The sequence below is a fragment of the Brienomyrus brachyistius genome, unplaced genomic scaffold, assembly GCF_023856365.1.
Source record: "Brienomyrus brachyistius isolate T26 unplaced genomic scaffold, BBRACH_0.4 scaffold46, whole genome shotgun sequence".
In the NCBI taxonomy this organism is placed as follows: Eukaryota; Metazoa; Chordata; class Actinopteri; order Osteoglossiformes; family Mormyridae; genus Brienomyrus; species Brienomyrus brachyistius.
Window position 1 is genome coordinate 2704693 of NW_026042321.1, and position 20477 is coordinate 2725169.

The 20477-nt window shown below is 48.0% G+C and overlaps 1 protein-coding gene across 3 annotated transcripts in view; it reads left to right on the top strand.

The window, feature by feature from the left end:
• Window positions 1–18719, top strand: part of LOC125723239 (pantothenate kinase 3-like) — a 113440-nt gene extending 94721 nt beyond the window's left edge. Inside the window, exons 1-9 of one of the 3 annotated variants that reach the window (XM_048999656.1) lie at window positions 14779–14912; window positions 15118–15192; window positions 15781–16118; window positions 16244–16488; window positions 16569–16745; window positions 17290–17413; window positions 17820–17945; window positions 18186–18320; window positions 18401–18719. In XM_048999656.1, the coding sequence (XP_048855613.1) occupies window positions 14789–14912; window positions 15118–15192; window positions 15781–16118; window positions 16244–16488; window positions 16569–16745; window positions 17290–17413; window positions 17820–17945; window positions 18186–18236 (1260 nt within the window). In that variant the 5' untranslated portion in view covers window positions 14779–14788 and the 3' untranslated portion in view covers window positions 18237–18320; window positions 18401–18719. Of the gene's footprint in view, window positions 1–14778; window positions 14913–15117; window positions 15193–15780; window positions 16119–16243; window positions 16489–16568; window positions 16746–17289; window positions 17414–17819; window positions 17946–18185; window positions 18321–18400 lie in introns of those variants that run through there. The other 2 variants (XM_048999657.1, XM_048999654.1) reach the window with 2 other exon arrangements.
• Window positions 18720–20477: the final 1758 nt, after the last annotated feature.

The following is a 20477-nucleotide window of genomic DNA, read 5'->3' on the forward strand; positions in this document are numbered from 1 at the left end:
CTGCAACTGCTTTCAGTGATATAAAGAGCTCCGACACATATCACCATCCATGAGTTCAACTGACAAACAAAAAAAATCTTACCTTATCACTCCTAAACACTTTTTGCATAATAATTTGGAACGCAGTGTATTTGTCCTTTAACATAGTGTTAAAATATACGTTAATAAAAGTGAATATTCATAGGTTCAGGACTAACATAAAGTAGCTAACAGAAACTCAGACTAACAAAAGGTGCAAATAGATACTCAGTTGATTACATTGTGTTGATTACATTATAATGTTTACATTGTAATGATTACACCATGGATATTTGGCATACTTTTTAATAATATCATAATACTTGTATTCTACGTTGTATAGTGCTAAATAATATTCCATATATTTCCCCTCGGCTTCCTCCCCCACCAGCGGAGCCAAGCCACCACCAGGTAGTGATCGGTTGACAGCTCCGCCCTTCTCTTCACCCGAGTGTCCAAAACATGCGGCCGCAAGTCCGACGACACGACTACAAAGTCGATCATCGAACTGCGGCCTAGGGTGTCCTGGTGCCAAGTGCACATATGGACACCCTTATGCTTGAACATGGTGTTCATTATGGACAGTCCGTGACGAGCACAGAAGTCCAATAACAAAACACCGCTCGGGTTCAGATCGGGGGGGCCGTTCCTCCCAATCACGCCCCTCCAGGTCTCACTGTCGCTGCCCACGTGAGCATTGAAGTCCCCCAGCAGAACAAGGGAGTCCCCAGGAGGAGCGCTCTCCAACACCCCTTCCAAGGACTCCAAAAAGGGTGGGTATTCCGAACTGCTGTTTGGCGCATAAGCGCAAACAACAGTCAGGACCCGTCCCCCCACCCGAAGGCGGAGGGAGGCTACCCTCTCGTCTACTGCGGTAAACCCCAATGTACAGGCGCCCAGCCTGGGGGCAATAAGTATGCCCACGCCCGCTCGGCGCCTCCCGCGGGCAACTCCAGAGTGGAAAAGGGTCCAACCCCCCTCAAGGAGACTGGTTCCAGAGCCCAAGCCGTGCGTCGAGGTGAGTCCGACTATATCTAGCCGGAACTTCACAACCTCGCGCACCAGCTCAGGCTCTTTCCCCATCAGAGAGGTGACATTCCATGTCCCTAGAGCTAGCTTCTGCAGCCGAGGATCGGACGGCCAAGGTCCCCGCCTTTGGCCGCCGCCCACATCACCTCGCACCCGACCCCTGGCAGGCCCAAGCGTATAGTGAGGGTCTGCTGGGAACGTCTGGCGGAATCCCCTGTCAGGGAAAGTTTCAACTCCTACCTCCGGCAGAACTTCTCCCATATCCCGGGGGAGGCGGGGGACATTGAGTCCGAATGGGCCATGTTCCGTGCCTCCATTGTGGAGGCGGCTGACCGGAGCTGCGGCCGCAAGGTGGTCGGTGCCTGTCGCGGCGGTAATCCCCGAACCCGCTGGTGGACACCGGTGGTAAGGGATGCCGTCAAGCTGAAGAAGGAGTCTTATCGGGCCTTTCTGGCCTGTGGGACTCCAGACGCAGCTGACGGCTACCGGCAGGCCAAGCGGAATGCGGCTTTGGCGGTCGCTGAGGCAAAAACTCGGGTGTGGGAGGAGTTTGGTGAGGCCATGGAGAACGACTTCCGGACGGCTTCGAGGAGATTCTGGTCCACCATCCGGCGGCTCCGGGCGGGAAAGCGGTGCAGCATCAACACTATTTATGGTGGGGATGGTGCGCTGCTGACCTCAGCTCGGGACGTTTTGGGTCGGTGGAGGGAGTACTTCGAAGACCTCCTCAATCCCACCGACACGCCTTCCGATATGGAAGCAGAGTGTGGGGACTTGGGGGTGGACTCGCCTATCTCGGGGGTGGAGGTCGCTGAGGTGGTCAAAAAGCTCCTCGGTGGCCGGGCCCCGGGGGTGGACGAGATTCGCCCAGAGTTCCTCAAGGCTCTGGATGCTGCGGGGCTGTCCTGGTTGACACGCATCTGCAGCATCGCGTGGACATCGGGGGCAGTACCTCTGGACTGGCAGACCGGGGTGGTGGTCCCCCTCTTTAAGAAGGGGGACCAGAGGGTGTGCTCCAACTACAGGGGGATCACACTCCTCAGCCTCCCTGGTAAGGTCTATTCGGGGGTCCTGGAAAGGAGGGTCCGCCGGATTGTCGAACCTCGGATTCAGGAGGAGCAGTGTGGTTTTCGCCCTGGCCATGGAACAGTGGACCAGCTCTATACTCTCAGCAGGGTTCTGGAGGGTTCATGGGAGTTTGCCCGACCAGTCTACATGTGTTTTGTGGACTTGGAAAAGGCATTCGACCGTGTCGAATGTTTGCGGTGAGGGTTGGACTCCGTCAGGGCTGCCCTTTGTCACCGATTCTGTTCATAGTTTTTATGGACAGAATTTCTAGGCGCAGCCAGGGCGTTGAGGGCGTCCGGTTCGGTGACCTCAGGATTAGGTCTCTGCTTTTTGCGGATGATGTGGTTCTGTTGGCCTCATCGAGCCGTGACCTTCAGCTCTCACTGGAGCAGTTCGCAGCCGAGTGCGAAGCGGCTGGGATGAGAATCAGCACCTCCAAATCCGAGACCATGGTTCTCAGCCGGAAAAGGGTAGAGTGCTCTCTCCGGGTTGGGGATGGGGTCCTCCCCCAAGTGGAGGAGTTTAAGTATCTCGGGATCATGTTCACAAGTGGGGGAACGATGGAGCGGGAGATCGACAGGCGGATCGGTGCGGCGTCAGCAGTCATGCGGGCGCTGCATCGGTCTGTCATGGTGAAGAGAGAGCTGAGCCAAAAGGCGAAGCTCTCGATTTACCAGTCGATCTACGTTCCTACCCTCACCTATGGTCATGAGCTTTGGGTAGTGACCGAAAGAACGAGATCGCGGGTACAAGCGGCCGAAATGAGTTTCCTCCGCAGGGTGGCTGGGCTATCCCTTAGAGATAGGGTGAGGAGCTCAGTCATTCGGGAGGGACTCAGAGTAGAGCCGCTGCTCCTCCGCATCGAGAGGAACCGGATGAGGTGGCTCGGGCATCTGATCAGGATGCCTCCGGGACGCCTCCCTGGGGAGGTATTCCGGGCATGTCCCACTGGGAGGAGGCCCCGGGGAAGACCCAGGACACGCTGGAGAGACTATGTCTCTCGGCTGGCCTGGGAACGCCTCGGGGTCCCCCCAGAGGAGCTAGACGAAGTGGCCGGGGAGAGGGAAGTCTGGGTCTCCCTGCTGAGGCTGCTGCCCCCGCGACCCGACTCCGGATTAAGCGGGAGATGATGGATGGATGGATGGATATTTCCCCCCTTTGTGACTCCAAGGGGTCCCACACACAATCCTGTCCATCCAGCCTAGGGAAATTCCACTCCCAGTCCGCCACAGGCACGGCCCCCCTTCGGGGTCCATGGCAGGCATGGCTCACAAACTACTAACACTGAGAATCAACCAACAGCAGCACTGGGGGTACATCAAGAAGGGAGGGGAGGATCGCCATACAATGACCTCCCCTGGATATATTGCATATACAGCAGGACTACAAAATCTATTACAAACCCAATACAAAAACAGATATATGTAATACAAAGATAAGTAAAAGGTTAACTAATAACATTGCAGACAATTATAACGGACAGTCTGTCCTAATCAGAAAAAATCCCAGATGTCGTGGGAGGCAGGCATGCTGCACGTCTCCTGCTCGGAGTATTCACACACGGAACGGCGGAACTTCAGCTATGGACAGGACTGCATCCAAGGTGTCTATGTCGCCATCCGTTTCCGTGTTGGTCCAGGAGGATGCCGCTCCAAACGGTCCTCCCACCACTCTAGACATTGCAGCTATAGTCACCTGCCGGGACAGTGCTCTCCCCACTAGGGAGCGAACAAGAGGAACTACACAACAAAAGATTAGTAGCAGAGCAAAAATGAGCACAGCACCCACACAGAGTGCTTTCATAAGGGCTTGCTGCCAATTTCCCCACATATCATACCACCAGTCAAACAACCCGTCATGTTGTCCTGCATTACTTGCCATCTCATCCTGTAACCCCTGCAACTTTCTCATAGCCTCAGTAAAGGAACCATCCGGGGCTGTATTATTAGGAATAAACGTACAGCACTGATCCCCAAACAGCACACACACTCCCCCTTTTTCTGCCAGGAGCCAATCCAGGGCCATCCTGTTCTGACAGGTCATCAGACTGGTGGCCTGAAGCTGCTCCCCCAGAGATGCGAGTGCCTCCTGAGTATAGTTGGTAAACCTCTGCTGATTATAGTACAAATAATTTATCCATTCCACATTTTTGTTAGGAGTAGGCCAAATAAATATTCATTCGAAATCAGCAGCTATCTCACTTCTCGCCTTATATTTCTCTGGAATGCCCCTCGGCTGGCCAGTCGCATCTATATACTGTATACATTGGATCCTTCTGTGATGCCCGGCCCGTCCGCTCCTCGTGTGTGCTACGCCCCCCTGCTTACCCACGTGTTCGTTCCCTATTGTACCCAGCTGTATCTAGTTATTTTGATTAAGTCCTGTGTATTTAAGTCCTGGTCTGACCTGTTCCCATTGTCTGTCATTGATGTTAGTTGGCGTCTGATGTTTCCTGCTCCCCGTAGTATTATTAAATCCCCGTTTTCCCCGTACCTTGCCTGTCTTGCCTGCTTCCTTGCCTGCCTGCCTGTCCGTGAGCCTTACCTGCACACACGTCGCGTGACAGAATGGCAGAACTAACCAAAGAGGCAGAGCGGCAGACCACGAACGATCGGCTCGGTCTGCTGCATGAGACCCACTATTGGCTTAGCCAGCCCGACGTGATGGAGGACCCCGTCGCGATGGACCTAGCCACCCATAGCTGCGACCTCCTGCTGACTATGTCCCCTGCGGGGGACGGGAAATGCCTGGAGGAAGTGCGTTCCCACCTCTACCAGCTCGTCCAAAGACTGACGGTAAAGAGGTTGGGATTGGACGCACCCAGCATTGCGGAGGTGGCTCCCCCGCCTTCCGATCTAGCGGAGAGGGAGCAACCCTCCGCGAACGCCGTGACGGCCAGGAGGAAGAAGAAAAGGAAGCCAGCGACCGCCCCCATGATCGCTCTGGGAGCATATACGCTCCTCCCCGCTTCTCTTCCGACCAGGGAACGAGAGGACTCCCTGGCCGACCTGGAAGTCACCATCGCAGCTCAGCTCCTCGCCGCCACGGAGCTACCGCCTCCCTTGGAGCGGTATAACTTCCGGCCTGAGCGGCTGGCCAATAAGGGGGCCGGTCCTGTACGAGACGCGATTCCGTGAGTGCCCCGACGTCTTAAAGGGCCCGTACCCATGCTGCCCTCACGGGACCTGCCGGTCCCGCCGCCTGCACCACCCGAGCAGCTGCCTCTACTGCCTCCAGGGCAGCCCGGGCAGCCGCCTTCGCTGCCCCCTGTGCAACCGGAACAGCCGCCTGCACAGCCGCCTGCGCAGCCTCCTACGCAGCCTCCTGCGCAACCGGAGCAGCCGCCTCTGTTGTCCACTGCGCAGACAGCTCAACTCCCTCAGCCTGCAGCGGATCCTGCAGCGCCCCCTCCGCCTGCAGCAGCTTCCGAGGCGCCCCCTCCGCCTGCAGCAGTTCCAGCGGCGCCCCCTCCGCCTGCAGCAGCTCCAGCGCCCACGCCCGAGGCACTCCCCCATCCTGCAGCTACAGCGCCCACGCCCGAGGCGCTCCCCCAGCCTGCAGCTCCCGGGCAGGTGCCCCCGCTGCAGCAGCCTGCAGCTCCGGTCCCTGGCCCCGTTCCTAATCCCCTTTCCTTTGTGACTCCAGCTCCCGATCCCCCTCCAATCCCTTCGGCCCTAGTTCCCGAGGTGGTCCCTGAGGACTCCACCGAAGCTCCTCCCTCTTCGGAGGTGGAGGAGCTTGAGTGGGACCCCTCGGGGACCCTGCTGGTGACTCTGGTGCCCTCACCCCGGCGAGCCCGGCCCCGGGGCTTCCTGTCCGTGTCCCATGAGGGGAGGGGACACAGACGCCGGGCTAGGATCCCTCCCGCCCTGCCCCCTGGCTCGCCGTCCGTCGCCTGCGCTGGGGCTCAGGGGGCGCCTGCGGGTCCAGGCCCTCCGGGTCGGACATCGCCTGCGGGTCCCCCTCCGCGGCCTCGTCGCCCAGCCTCGCTCCCCCCTCCGGTGCTTTGCATACCTTGTTCTTAATGCACACCTCACATTCTGACAACCTTGCATCCACCATTGCTTGCATCTGAGGTGCCCAGAAACCTTGTCGTGTAATTTTCCGTAACACCTCCCCCCTTGCGCAATGGTCAAGACCATGCGCATCTGTTATCAAAATGTTCACCAGAGACAGAGGTGCAGCCAAAAGTCCCTCATGGTTGCAATACAGACCATTAGCATCCTTAGAGGCCCCCCTTTTTAGCCACACAGAGGCCTCATAGGGGCCCGCACACTCCTGCAGGGCCACCAGATCAGAAACAGTAAGGTCCGGCTCTACAGTCACCATAGGCAAAAGATGAGCAGTCCTGACCTGGGCAGCTGCCCTGGCTGCCACATCAGCGGCCGCATTTCCTTGAATAACAAAATCACGACCTCTGCGGTGGGCCTGACACTTAACAATAGCCAAACGCTTAGGACGCATCATTGCGTGTAGCAACTCCAAAATCTGATTATAATGCTGAATGGGGGACCCATCACTTTTCCGTCTGCCAGGACACAAGTCCTGAGTCAGCAGGGCTGTCCCAAAGCTGTCCTTCCTGTTCCCGACATACAGATAAAATGGCTTGCTGTAGTCTGGGAGGCCCAGAGCAGGTGCATTCTGTAGCTCCTGCTTGATAGATTCAAATGATACTGAGGCCTCATTTGTCCAAATTAAGGAGGCCTTCAAATTAGTGTGGCCCTCCTCTTATCAGTGCCCACAATGGTGCCACCTTCACAGCATAGTCCTCAATCCAGTCCATGCTGAATCCTGTCATCCCTAAAAAAGTCAGCATCTGTGACACAGTCATAGGCTAACAGAGCCTTAGTGATCCCCTTTAGCTGTTCTGCTGCTATAGCTTTCCTCACGCCCCAAGTACGTAACCTGCTCTTGGCAGTACTGCAATTTGGCCTTGGACACCTTATGCCCCCCTTTCGCCAAGACCTTCAGCAACTGCACTGAGTCTTGGTGGCAGTCTGCCAGCGTTTCAGCACACAACAATAGATCATCCACATACTGTATCACTGTACTTTTTAAATTCAGTCCATCTAAGTCTGCCTTAAGCACCTGATTAAAAACATGCAGCGAATGCTTAAATCCCCGTGGCATCCTCGTGTAAGTATACTGCTGACCCCTGTAGGTGAAAGCGAACAGAAACTGTGACTGTTCTGCAAGGGGCACACTGAAAAACACTGAACACAAATCCACAACTGTAAACCATTTTGCATTGGGGGGCACATTTGTCAACAGTGTGTGTGGATTGGGAACTTCTGCTGTCTGATCCTCCACTACCTCATTTACTGCACGCAAATCATGTACCAGCCTCCACTTTTCACCTCCTGCCTTTGGCACAGGCAAGAGGGGGGTGTTGCAGCAGCTAATGGTAGGCAACAACACCCCTGAATCCAGTAATCCCTTTATTGTTTCCCTTATACCTTCCTCGGCCTCAGGTTTCAAGGGGTACTGGTTTTTCCAGGGTGGTGTGCACCCTGGTTTAAGATAAATTTCCACTGGGCTAGCTGAATTTACTAGGCCTACATCTGTATAATGAGCAGTCCACACCTGCTCAGGCACTTCTCTTTCCATTTCCTGCCAGCATTCCTCTGTACTTTCTTTTGCATCACACTGTACTCCTATCATGCTCCACAGCCATGAATCTCTGTTGTCTAACTTCAAATCACCTACAACCTTTGCACTCCCCTGAATCCTCAACAGCTTTTCCCCTGCCGCTGCCTGCACGCCTTCATGCACCGTCGGCACCCAAACCACCTGCTTTGCTCGCCGCATCATTTTTCCCAGATCCAGCATAGACTGATTAAAAGCCACCGCTATGTGGGGCTCTGTGTCTGGTATGTTGTACCATTCTCCCACTATTCCCGTTTTCCGTATCGGGATGGCTACTCCCTCAGGGCCTAATATTATCCCGTCTGTTATCATGCACATCCTTTCTTTCTCCCGGCCAGGCAGAGACTCTATCAGCTGATCCTACTCACCCTTTACTTCAGGATCACAGACTTTTCTCCATCGCAATAAACAAATATGTTTTTCCTGTGTCCAATTTAACCTATTGCTATATTGTTCCTATATAAATGGGCCCCACTGTTCTAAAATTTCCCAAATTTTTCCAGTAATATCGTCAATCCCATATAAACTACACTGCCCTCTATGGAACAACAAATTTCGTCGCATAAGGCTGTACTGTCCACTGAGCACCTCTACACCCCCCTCTGTACATTTTATTTCTATCTGCAGCTGACACAAAGCATCTCTGCCTAACATTCACTGGGGTGTGCTCTGATATTAGTATGGGCATATTTACATTTTTGTCCCCTATCTTAATCTCCACTGGAGCAGATTTAGGAATATGCTGCACTTGTCCCGAGAATCCTATGGTCCTAACCTTCTCAGCGGACTGGGGGATATGACTGGCATCTTTTAGTCCTACACAAGTGTAGGTGGCTCCAGTGTCTATCATCATTGGTATTACTTTGCCATTTATTTGAACCTGCAGCATCGGCTCAGCCTCAGACCCCTTACTCAACATTGGCATCTGAGGTCCCCCTTTAGGATTCTCTGGGCACCCCTAGAATAAACGTCCCTGGGCCCACGGGTTGATCGGACCCCGTGGTCTGTTATTCTGCAACTGCAGATTGCCACCCCTGCCTCTATTTGGCATTGGACCTACAGAGCCTCCTGGATTAACCGGGCCCATAGGGCGTCTTGGGTTCACCCCCTGAAAGGGTAGAATTGGGCGGACTCTAGTGGTGTGTCCGGGCTGGTTACAGTTCCAGCACACTAGCTGAAGTGGCCTGTTCCCCAGTGTTCCCATAGACTGGGATCATCTAATTTGTGGGAAATCAGGTGCTCTCTGGTCACCCCCCCACCTATCATATCTATTCGCTCTATTCCAATCAGGGAGAGAAGGCCAATTAGTGTTCTGAGGGGCCCCAGCGACAGGAGACTGCCGGCTGTCCACAGGCTGCCCCCGGGGGCTGGGGTCCGGAGAGACCACTGGTGCCTGGACTTTTTTCTTTTTAGCGGTCAGCTCCTCCAGCTGCATCTGATTCAGTTTCTTTGTCAGTTCCCTCTCACGCTCTTTAGCAGAGTCCTCCTCCTCTCTGCACAAGTCAATAGCGTGAATCAGCTGCTCACGGTACTGCTGCTCAGGCATAGTAATAAGTCCCACAACTTGCCTTAGCCTGCTTCTCACTGGCTTAGGGAGCGCGTCCTGCAGTGCCCTCCGGTACAGACCTCTGAATGCCGGATTCTGCAGGTCCTGCTCTGTCTCAGTGCGCCACCGCTTTTCTTGAGCTTGCAGATAGGCAGCAGGGCTCTCCCCCTCCTTTATGGGCTCCACCTTCATTTCAACCACACTCAGCCGTGGAGGAAACATCGCAGCTGGTGCCAGAGGTTAGCGCGGTAACCATCAAAGGGACATGCATCATTCACAGGAGTCCCTGTCGCCACTGCCAGGCCACTGCTTCGCAGCAGTCTCTCCATTGCATCCACCCCCAAAGCGCGAGCCATAACTGCCTTTATGTCCCCTATAGCCAGGAGCCGACCCATAGTTACCTCCTCTAATGCTTTTATCTACTTTCCGGCCCATTCTGCCAGAACTGGGAGTCTGAGAAGCAGGCCCTCCAGATCCTGTCCTGCCCACGGCACATACTGTGTCTGTGCTCCTTTCACCATTAACGGAAGCATCGGAGTACCTGGTGTACCTTGGGGGGGGGGGGGCCTTACAGCCCTCCTGCTTCTCACTACTCTATCCTCTACTCCTTCCTCACTCTCCGTTTCTATCTCCTTCTCCTGAAACTGACTCCATCCTTTAAATGGAGGGTTAGGGGTGTCCAGCAGGTGCATCAGCCCTTCTGCATCACTACAACTACTTACTCCATACCCCACCTTTTTAGCACTTCCTTTTTTCTCAGACCCACATACCTGGCCTTCTGTTATTAGCTCACTTCCTCGCAGTCCTTCTTCCACGGCCTGCCGCAGCAATGCACTCACTTCCCTGTATCCATCTAGACAACTTGCCGTTCCTTTCTGCTCCCTTCCTTCATCCTTCTGTGTCGCCTTTGAATTCTACCTTCCCCTCTATTACTGGAAACTGACTCTTGTATGAAGGAGGTGGGGCTTCCACTAACGGGTACTGCCTTTGATAAGACGGTGGCCATATTCCTTCCTGCCTCATCTCTTCTTTCTCGCTTAATGCCTTTTTCATTGCTTTCTGGTCCCTTCTCCAGGTTTCTCCCTTTACTTTAAACAACCTCAAAACCTCCAGTTCCTTATGCCTTTTTTTACGCCTTTCTGTGTTCTTATTAGCCTTATGATACTTTATCAGAGTCTCCATCTCCTCACTGCTACATCCCATGTGCCCCCTTTAGGCCACTTAGTTACCAGAGCCTTTGTTCTATTCTCCCACTTTTTAGACATCTTTTCTATCTTTGTTTTAAGCAGGGGGTGCTCCCTCCCCAACTGCTGTACTGGTGTGTCTGCTGCCTTTACTGGGCCCTTCATTTTACTGCTTTCCTCCACTCTACTGTCACTTGGGCTGTTTTCCTATCTGATATAAAAATTAACAAATTTCCTCACAGCCAACCCGTGTTCTATTGTTTTCCTTTCTTTTCCTTAATAAGAATTTTCTCCCTGACTGAACCTACTTCACCTTAAAGTGTCACTGACTCTAAATTATTTTCTACTTACTCTTAATGTTGCACCCAATTATCTATGAGCACACATATACCAAAGCCTCCCGTCTCTCTTTTTTCAGCCTGATTTTACATTTGTCTGTTCACCGTGCACACGAGCCTCCTCACGCTTTCTCTGTTAAACTCCCTAATTCCATGGGAAGTCATGAAACCTCTTGTCTATGACCTGTTGTTCTCTCACAAAGATGTGCTTTAATACCCTTTATCTCTAAACTTAGTCTCTATAGTCCGTAGAATCTTCTAATCACATTTTATTCAAAAACTTTATTTTGAGATTTGTCAAAATTCTAGACTCACCTACCTGCACTTCCACTACTATAAATGATTTTTTATAAAAATGCACAAATGCTCTATCCAGTCCCCTGCTTGATTGATCCCTTTTTAATTTTAGTCTCCTAAGCGGTTTTACCTCTGGGGTACTTATTTCTGCTTTATGCACCTTATCACTCAACTTATCCGTCAAAAATATATGTGCTTTTTCTCTGATTTAACCCAAAATTGCATATATGATCATTTCCCCCACTTCTGCATAACAAAACCAGTCTGGTCCAGCAGACCTTTAAAATCCACACAACTTCTAATACTTAGGCTCTTTCTGGCCTTATTACTTTACCAATATTTTATTTGCAACACAATATAACCTTTGCTTAAAACAATTCCTTAGCAACTTAGCAATATCTTTGCATCACGACATAACAGCATTCTTCCCCCACAACTTGAAACACACGGGCCCCTCCCTTAGGGCAACCCAACTTTTACTTTATCAGAACAAGAAGACCCCCTTCTCTTAGGGCGATGTCTCCGACTCACACTAATCCAAGAACATACAGCACAAACACTGGCCCTCTCTCAGGGCAATACCTTTAAATCACTATTAAACCTTCAAGGCTTCTACGCCTCGCAACAGTATATCAAGCCCTCAGGGTCAACTTTCCCCTTCTTCAAGGCTTGTCTCTGAGGGAATATCCACACGTGACCCTTCCTTTAGGGATTTCTCTCACATCACACACACACTGGGCCCACTGGACACTGCACAAACAGCTCTCTTATCTTTAGTTCTTTTAATCGGTGAGTACCCTTACCGGGATGCCCTGCCTGGCGGCGTATGTCCCCGAGACACCCCCGTCTCCGTCTCCCTATTCTATTTCCCTATTCTATTAAACAATAATAAAAACCTTTCGTTACCTATGTTTAGGGCGCGCCGCTTAAATGCAGACGGGTGTCTCCCTGTTCTCCGCCAGGTGGTCGCCTCCCCAGGTCTCTTCTCCGATCCTGTTCGTGACGCCAATTTATGTCGTGGTTTTTTTTTCTCCTTCCCCGCCAAATCAGAAGTCAGAGGTCCATTTGTGTAGTATCCAGAATTCAGTCTTTATTGCAACAATGAAGTTACAACCAAGGCCGGGCACGGAAAAGTGTGTCCAGTACTGTTTTATACAAGTTCTTATCATTTAACAATATCTCGTCACTTAAGCATCATCATTCCTTCAGCCATTCACAATAATTGTTTTCCCTTAATCCACACCCCTAGGTGATAAGTTTGTCCATCATTTCTTTTACCGTTTGGTCTCTCGGCTGAACATAATGGTGGCACGAGCAGCTCCACTTCGTTTTTTTTTTTAAATGCTCAGCCGTGAACTTCTGGTGAACTCAGGCGAATCCCTGAGTAGAAAACCTAGGCAGTTTCAGCCTTTTACACATTGTCTAACTAAAAGGTTGATAATATATTTGTCCTTTAACATAGTGATAAAATATATGTCAATAAAAGTGAGTATTCATAGATTCAGGACTAACATAAAGTAGCTAACAGACACTCAGACTAACAAAAGGTGCAAATAGATACTCAGTTGATTACATTGTGTTGATTACATTACAGTATGTTTACATTGTAATGATTACATCATGGATATTTGGCATACTTTTTAATAATATCACAGTACTTGTATTCTACGTTATATAGTGCTAAATAATATTCCATAATTCCAGCATGGAAAAATCTAGACAGTAATATAATGAACAGAGAATTTGGAGAAGCTAGGAAGTATGCCAGCGGTGTGTTTAGTCAGCGCTGACTAAAATATCCTGTTCAACTTCTGTCTTTGTGAAACACTGTGTGGCAAGTGCATGTCACACTGACTATTCTGACAATAAAGAAGCCAGCTTCAGCTTGGTAATTAACCATCTGGTTTCTTCGACTTTCACTCAGGAGCAAAAGCAGTCTTTAAACTGGAAATAATCTCACATTCACTGCGAGAATTATCGACATCGAATGATATGATTTTTATTTTTTTATCATGATAACAGGAAAATACAGTCAAAATTAAACATCCTCTTTTTCTTAAGTGATGAACACTCATAGATTTGGAGGGGGGGCGGAGGGACACATCCCCTCCATTGTTGAGATGCGGAATCGTTCCCCTCAATAATATCATATAAACTATAATGTATAGTTGACAAAAACACTAATGATTAATGTTTCTCATCACATTTTTAAATTTAACGTTTTTTTCCTGACAGTTTTTACCTAGAGAACCCCTACCCTCCATTAAAATGGTTTAGTCTAAACTCCCATTCCGGCTGACGTTCACTTCCACACCTGTGAGCAAATGGACAAGGGAGCGGCCAGCGATCGGCAGAATGTGGCTTTAACGTGAACATACTGTAATACATTGAAGACCTATGGCAACCAATATGGTATATTGCAACAGCAATAAAGGGTTGAATAAAAACAAACAAAAACCAACAGTTAATCAATAAAAGACCGTGTGAAATTGCATTTCATCGTCTCACGTCGATCAATTTTTATAAACATTATTTATTTTGGCAGATTGCAACTAGCTTTGTTAGCTAATAACACATTATTCATTACTTTATAATACGCAAAATTTCGTAATACTTCATGTTTGTATAATGTTATTTTGTTCCTAGGACTTGAACACACGAGGAACGATGCAGTAAGAGTAAAGTACATTACAGAGATGTAGGTTGAAACTCTTGATTACATATTTTCTGTAATACAAAATAACAGCACACGTTGGTTATGTGTTTATATGTTGGCTTTTATAACTTACATCTAAGCCAGATTAAAACGGTGAACATGTTAGTACGTTAATTAATGGTTCACCCGTGCGCGAATTGCGTAACGGGATTTTTGACGCGCACATTGATAATTAAATGTTCTATAGAAGAAAATTCCGTTTTCTTTGTAACCAAGTCCATGATAACTTTAAGATCGCTCAGACAATGTTAAATGCTAAGGCGCCAAAGAACAAATATTTTGCACAAATACAGAGTATTTTGCACTGAAATATTAAACGCTGGATAAGAAATATAAGGAAATCATGGGTGTATACACCGCACAATGTATTGGTGGTTGCCAGTCAATTTAGGGAAATTGTGGAAAGATTACAATTAAGTAGATAACAAGAAGTGATTAAAATTTCTAAGCAGTGGCAAAAATCCATTCCCAACGGACGGTATATAGGCTAAGATATATAACTGCAGCTTCACTAAGCACATCAAAGTGCAGTGTGTCCAGGCAAAAACACAGTTCTGTCAGTTATCTTCATTGTGGGAAGGTATGAAAGAATTTACAAATTACTGTGGAAGATTGTCCTTTTATTTTGAAGGATCACGTACTTTGTTTAAAATGTAACGTCGACAGGCTGAAATATTATCGTGTGAATTATCGCCGTCTTTATACATACTTTTCCTAAGTCTGCAGACTTGAAATAATCCGTTTCTAGATGAAAGGTTTAAGACGCTTTGGCCCTTCCATAAGCTCCGCCCCCGATGACGCATTTTCCCCCTCTACGTTGCAGTGACGTTAACATAAAATACGTTCTAGAATACCAGTGTGACGTGGGAGAGAATAAATACCGCAGCCGGGCAAACGATTCTCATTTCGTCTTAGTAGTTATTGGAGGACGCATCAGGTGATAGCCATGGCCAGTTTATTTCGCTATTTCCAGCCGCGCCATTTGCTCTGCGCAACCGGACTGGTGGTTGCAGCAGCCGGTACAGCGTACCTTGTGCGGCGACTCCGTAAAAGGGCGGAGCTCCAGGAAGGTACCTGGATAATTATCGTCTATATGTGTAACATATATGCATTTCACATTTAGATAAAAACACATTTTAAAATTACACACGTATGTGCTGTGCTACACACTTGAAAGAGTAATACTGTTTTCACGGATTAACACTTCAAACAATAATAATTCGTTTTGATTAAATATATGTGTAGTAATGTATCACTTACACTTAACAATGGCAGTGCCCAGAGAACCAGAGGAGCCAACCAACCCCTGCACATCGCCCAGCCCTGCCGTACGCACCGTGGAGCCGCCTTGTAAGTGTCCCCGCCACTCCCGTCCAAAGACCTTTGTCATGTTATTTGCCAGGCTTCCCGTTTTAATGTAACATAAGAGATGCTGGTCCGGACCAATTTCCATCCATCCATCCATCCATTTTCCAAACCGCTTATCCTACTGGCTCGTGGGGCGTCCGGAGCCTATCCCGGAAGCAATGGGCACGAGGCAGCCGGACCGACTTAAGATTGGTTTATTTATCTATCGCATCTGCTTATATTTGTGATGATACTTTGACTTGGGTAAGTGCTGTTTATTACCTAGAGAAACTTAAACTGCCAGGTAATCAGTAACACCACATTTGCCCTGATTACTGCTGTTTTCATATCATCAGTTACCGGCCTAACTTTACCTGATGATTTTTAGGTGTTTCATGTTCATGTTGTGACGTTTCCTATTGTCATTTGAAGTGCTGTGGTCTCTGCAGTTGGTACTGAATAAGCAGTGTGCTGAATAAGCAGGAAAATGGATGGATGGATAAATTGTTTAATCGTCTTTAGTTATTCTATTCATGAGATTTGTACATATCAAACAGGATTGTAATTACTTTCCTTTTTTTCTTGCTAAAGCATTTCCCTGGTTCGGAATAGACATTGGTGGGACCCTTGTAAAATTAGTCTACTTCGAACCAGAGGAGGAACAGGCAGAAGCGGAGAACCTGAAAAACATCCGCTCCTGTCTGACCTCTAATGTGGCTTATGGCTCCACTGGCATTCGAGATGTGCAGCTGGAAGTGAAGGGTCTGGAGCTGTGTGGCCGAATGGGGAACCTGCATTTCATTCGTTTCCCCACCCAAGACCTGACTACCTTCCTGCAAATGACCCGTGACAAGCAGTTCTCCGGGCTCCATACCACACTCTGTGCCACAGGTGGTGGAGCCCACAAGTTTGAGGCTGATTTCCGAACGGTGAGTTCTGTTGATGTTACATTTCATTACAATATAATGCAATTCACTTTGTCTTTGAAAATGTGAAATTTCCAGAGGAAATCACAAATCCTATTATGACTTTTTTTTCCCCGTAACCCCTTCAGATTGCTGGTCTACAGCTCGTGCAACTGGATGAGTTGGATTGTGTCATCCGGGGGGTCCTTTTCATGAGCTCCAGTGGACCCTCCGAGTGTTTCTATTTGGAAAATCCTAACCATCCAGAGCAGTGCTTCCTCAAACCATTCCAACTGGAGAACCCTTTCCCATTCCTACTAGTCAACATCGGATCTGGGGTCAGCATTCTGGCAGTCCATGGCAGAGACAATTTTAGACGTGTCACTGGAACAAGGTGAGCTAGCCTCTGGTGATAATTTTCAAATCTTCTAAAGCTAATATTGATATAACAGTTTGAAACTGTCTGGCTTTCAGTCTTGGTGGAGGAACGTTCCATGGACTGTGCTGTCTGCTGACGGGTTGCTCCACGTTTGAGGAAGCACTGGAGATGGCCTCACATGGGGACAGCACACGGGTGGACAAGCTTGTGCAGGACATTTATGGGGGAGACTATGACAGGTTTGGTCTCCCAGGCTGGACTGTGGCCTCCAGGTAGGATGTAGTCATATAATATTTAAGTCAGCCTAGAATGAGCTGCATCCCCGGTCCTGAATCAAGGCTTAAAATTGTGCTTAAACAATATAATACTGTAAAAAGTCACTACAGCAAGGAAGGATGTCTGGAGGTGGTGGATGCTGAGTAATCTGAAAATCAGCTGGCATGCAGTAACCCTCAGTCATGTTTAAACCTAGAATTTAATGATCAGTGTTGACACACCACTGCACAACAACGGGATGTGTCCTCTGCATTTAACCCATATGTGACAATGTGACATAGCAGGGGGCAGCTAACTCAGTGCCCGGGGAGCAGTGCTTGGGGACGGTACCTTGCTCAGGGTACCAAAGTGGTGCCTTGTTGGTCGGGGATTCAAACCTGCAATCTTTCAATTACAAGTGCACTTCCCTAACCATTAAGCCACCACTGCCCAGAGGTGTCAGCAATAATCTGCATGATACCTGATGCTGCAGGAATAACCAAGACATGTCAGAGAAGAAAAAAATAGGGTTTATTTATAGATGTGTACTCTTTGTTTCAGTTTTGGAAACATGATTTCCAAGGAGCAGCGCGATTCGGTGTCCAAAGAAGATCTGGCCAGAGCAGCATTAGTTGCCGTCACTAATAACATCGGCTCCATCACCAGGATGTGTGCCCGGAATGAGGTAAACATTTATCAGGACTTACACACATCGTGCCTGTGTGCTCTGTTCATATATGATTCACATACGTGATGCAGAATGGGACGAACCACATTACTAAAGGAGTTTGCCATTATGTTGAGCAAATCCATATCCAGAACAAAGACAGAATTCTGGCTTTTCCCTAATAAACAATGTTGCCCTCTATTCTGTCAAGATATTAAAAGTTTCTTACAGTTTTTATGTCTAACAAGCATCAGAATGCAGTTACTCTCTAGTGTCTCCCATGATATAAAACCCAAATTCCAATAGTAGTAAAAGCCTTTCCTTCATGCTGTTCAGTAACCACCCGGGCAACAAGTATATTTTTGTTTTAAACGGGGGTATTTGTTTAAAACTGCTTGCTTACTGCTTTCTTTATTCTTTGAAGAATATAGAGAGAGTGGTGTTTGTGGGCAACTTCCTGAGGGGTAACATGCTGTCCATGAAGCTCCTGGCCTACTCAATGGAGTACTGGTCTGCTGGACAAATGAAAGCGCTGTTTCTTCAGCATGAGGTATGAGTCATTTTAACCTCAAGCCTCCCTTGACGTCTTGAATGTTAATGAATGTTAATGGCTGCTAGCTTATGAACTTTTCCTATAAGCTGCTAAAGAATCAGCCATTTTGTTGATGCGATTTTTATTTCCGTTATTTATTATTTTTTTTCTCATAAAACAGTTATTTATTTGCTATGAGCACCACAAAATGAATGTATACTGTTTATAATGTGCATAATGGTTTTTATTTTTTTACAGGGCTACTTTGGCGCTGTCGGGTCACTTCTGGAACTATTAAAATCCTCCTGAGCCCAGAAGTTTAAATAACCAGGGTCACATGAAATTCAACCGCCCTCCTGTACCTCTGTAACTACATCTTTGCCATGTGATCAGGTAGTGTACTCTATGGTCTAATTTAGATACTATGCATTCTGTTTTCATTTTTGTCTTCTAACTAAGCTTTTCTTTTGTAGGATCACACATGCACATATCACAGAGCTTAATTTCCAGGTACAAGCTCTGAAACCTCAAACTCACCTGAAATATCGCAAGACTCTCCCTCGTCGGCGGTGAGAGGAGCTTCGCTACTGATCGTTTACGTTACCTGGTGATGCAGCTCGCTGGACGAGCCTTCTAACCCAGGTTACTATGCGATACTTGTTATTAGTGAATCCCATTTAAGTCTCACATTAACAGACTCACGGGGATTCACAATCGAGTTTGGAGGAGCTGATGGAGAAGAAGAGAAACAGATCCAAAAAGTTTGTTTTATAATAAAAACCTTTAAAAATATTTCTGAGAGTGTGTTGTACCACTTATTCCTGAATAAACTAAGCTTATTTCCTGAAGGAAGATTAGAGCTAGTTCAGGGGGGTATTCTATGAAAGTAGCTAAAGAAGGTCAGACTCCACTGAAAAAGTGAGACTCAAACTAGCCCCATCTCCCAATTAAGCCTGAAGTCATTCCATTAACGCAGAACGAGACTTTTCTAATCAAGGCTACTTCAGACAGACTTGCATAGTCTCACTTAGTGCACGTACCCGAGATATTTAGGTGGTAGATAAAATGACGCAGAACAAGAGCAAACCGAGAGCAGCTTTTTTTTCGCAGCAGAACGAATACTTCTGAAGGAGCTATATGAAAAATACAAAAATATTATAACAAAAAAAGGCAATACTGTAGCTATCAATAAAGCCAGAGTGATGGCTTGGCAGAATATTGCAGACAGACTAAATGCGTAAGTCATGTACATGTTACCAGTATGTGTGACTAGTGATTCGGTGATACAGTGATTAACACTTGCCTCGCAACAAGAAGGTTCCTAGTTTGAACCTCCTGGCCAACAGACTCCTCTCTCTTTTGGTTTTATATGTTCGTTTTACTTTATTGTGTAATTCTTTATTCTTTGATCTCCATGAAGTACTTTAAATTGCATTGAAATTGTACAAATAACTATCTCATCTTTCCATGTTACTAATAAATTCAAATTTTATTTGTCACATACGTAGTCATACACAGTACGATATGCAGTGAAATGCTTAGATAACTGCTCCTGACCTAAAAATAAAAGACTATGAATAGGAATAGGAAATAAATATGAAAATTAAAATAAAAGGTAAATTTAACTAGGAAAGAATAAAATTGGTGGTGTGATTAAGAGACCGTATTGCCTGCGGGAAGAAGCTCCTCCTCAGTCTCTCTGTGTTGGCCTTCAGGGAGCGGAATTGCTTTCCTGACCTCAACAGAGAGAACAGTCCATTTTTGGGATGGCTGAAGTCCTTCACGATCTTCCTGGCCTTGGTCCAGCACCGCCTGCTGTAGACTGAGTGCAGGTCAGGGAGCTCGATGCGGATGGTGCGCTCAGCTGATCGCACAACCCTCTGTAGAGCTCGTCTGTCCTGCATGGTGCTGTTCCCGAACCAGGTTGAGATGTTTCCTGTCAGGATACTCTCTATGGTGCAGGAGTAAAAGTTCCTGAGCACCTTGGAGGGCAGTCAGAAGTCTCTCAATCGTCTGAGGTGGTAGAGACGCTGTTGGGCCTTTTTCACCACGGTGTTGATGTGACAGGACCATGAGAGGTCCTGCGTGATGTGAACACCGAGGTATTTGAAGCTGTCCACTCTCTCCACTGGGCTCTCGTTGATGACGGGGGTCTGGTAGTTCCTCTCCTGCTTAGTGCTGCAGTCCACTATCAACTCCTTTGTCTTACTGACGTTTAGAAGGAGGTTGTTCCTCTGGCACCAGTTCTCCAGATTCCTAATCTCCTTCAGGTAGGCCGTCTCATTGTTATCAGGGCTCAGGCCCACCACGACGGTGTCGTCAGCAAACTTAATGATGGTGGTGGAGCTGGTAGTGATCACACAGTCATATGTGTACAAAGAGTAAAGCGGGGGGCTCAGAACACACCCCTGGGGGGCTCCAGTGCTGAGAGTGATGGAGGCTGTTCGTAATAAACTTAAAATAATAAAATAATATTAATAATAAAAATAATTAAAAAAATAAAACAATAAAAAATAAACTGCTCGTAATAAACTTAGATTGTTGATCTAT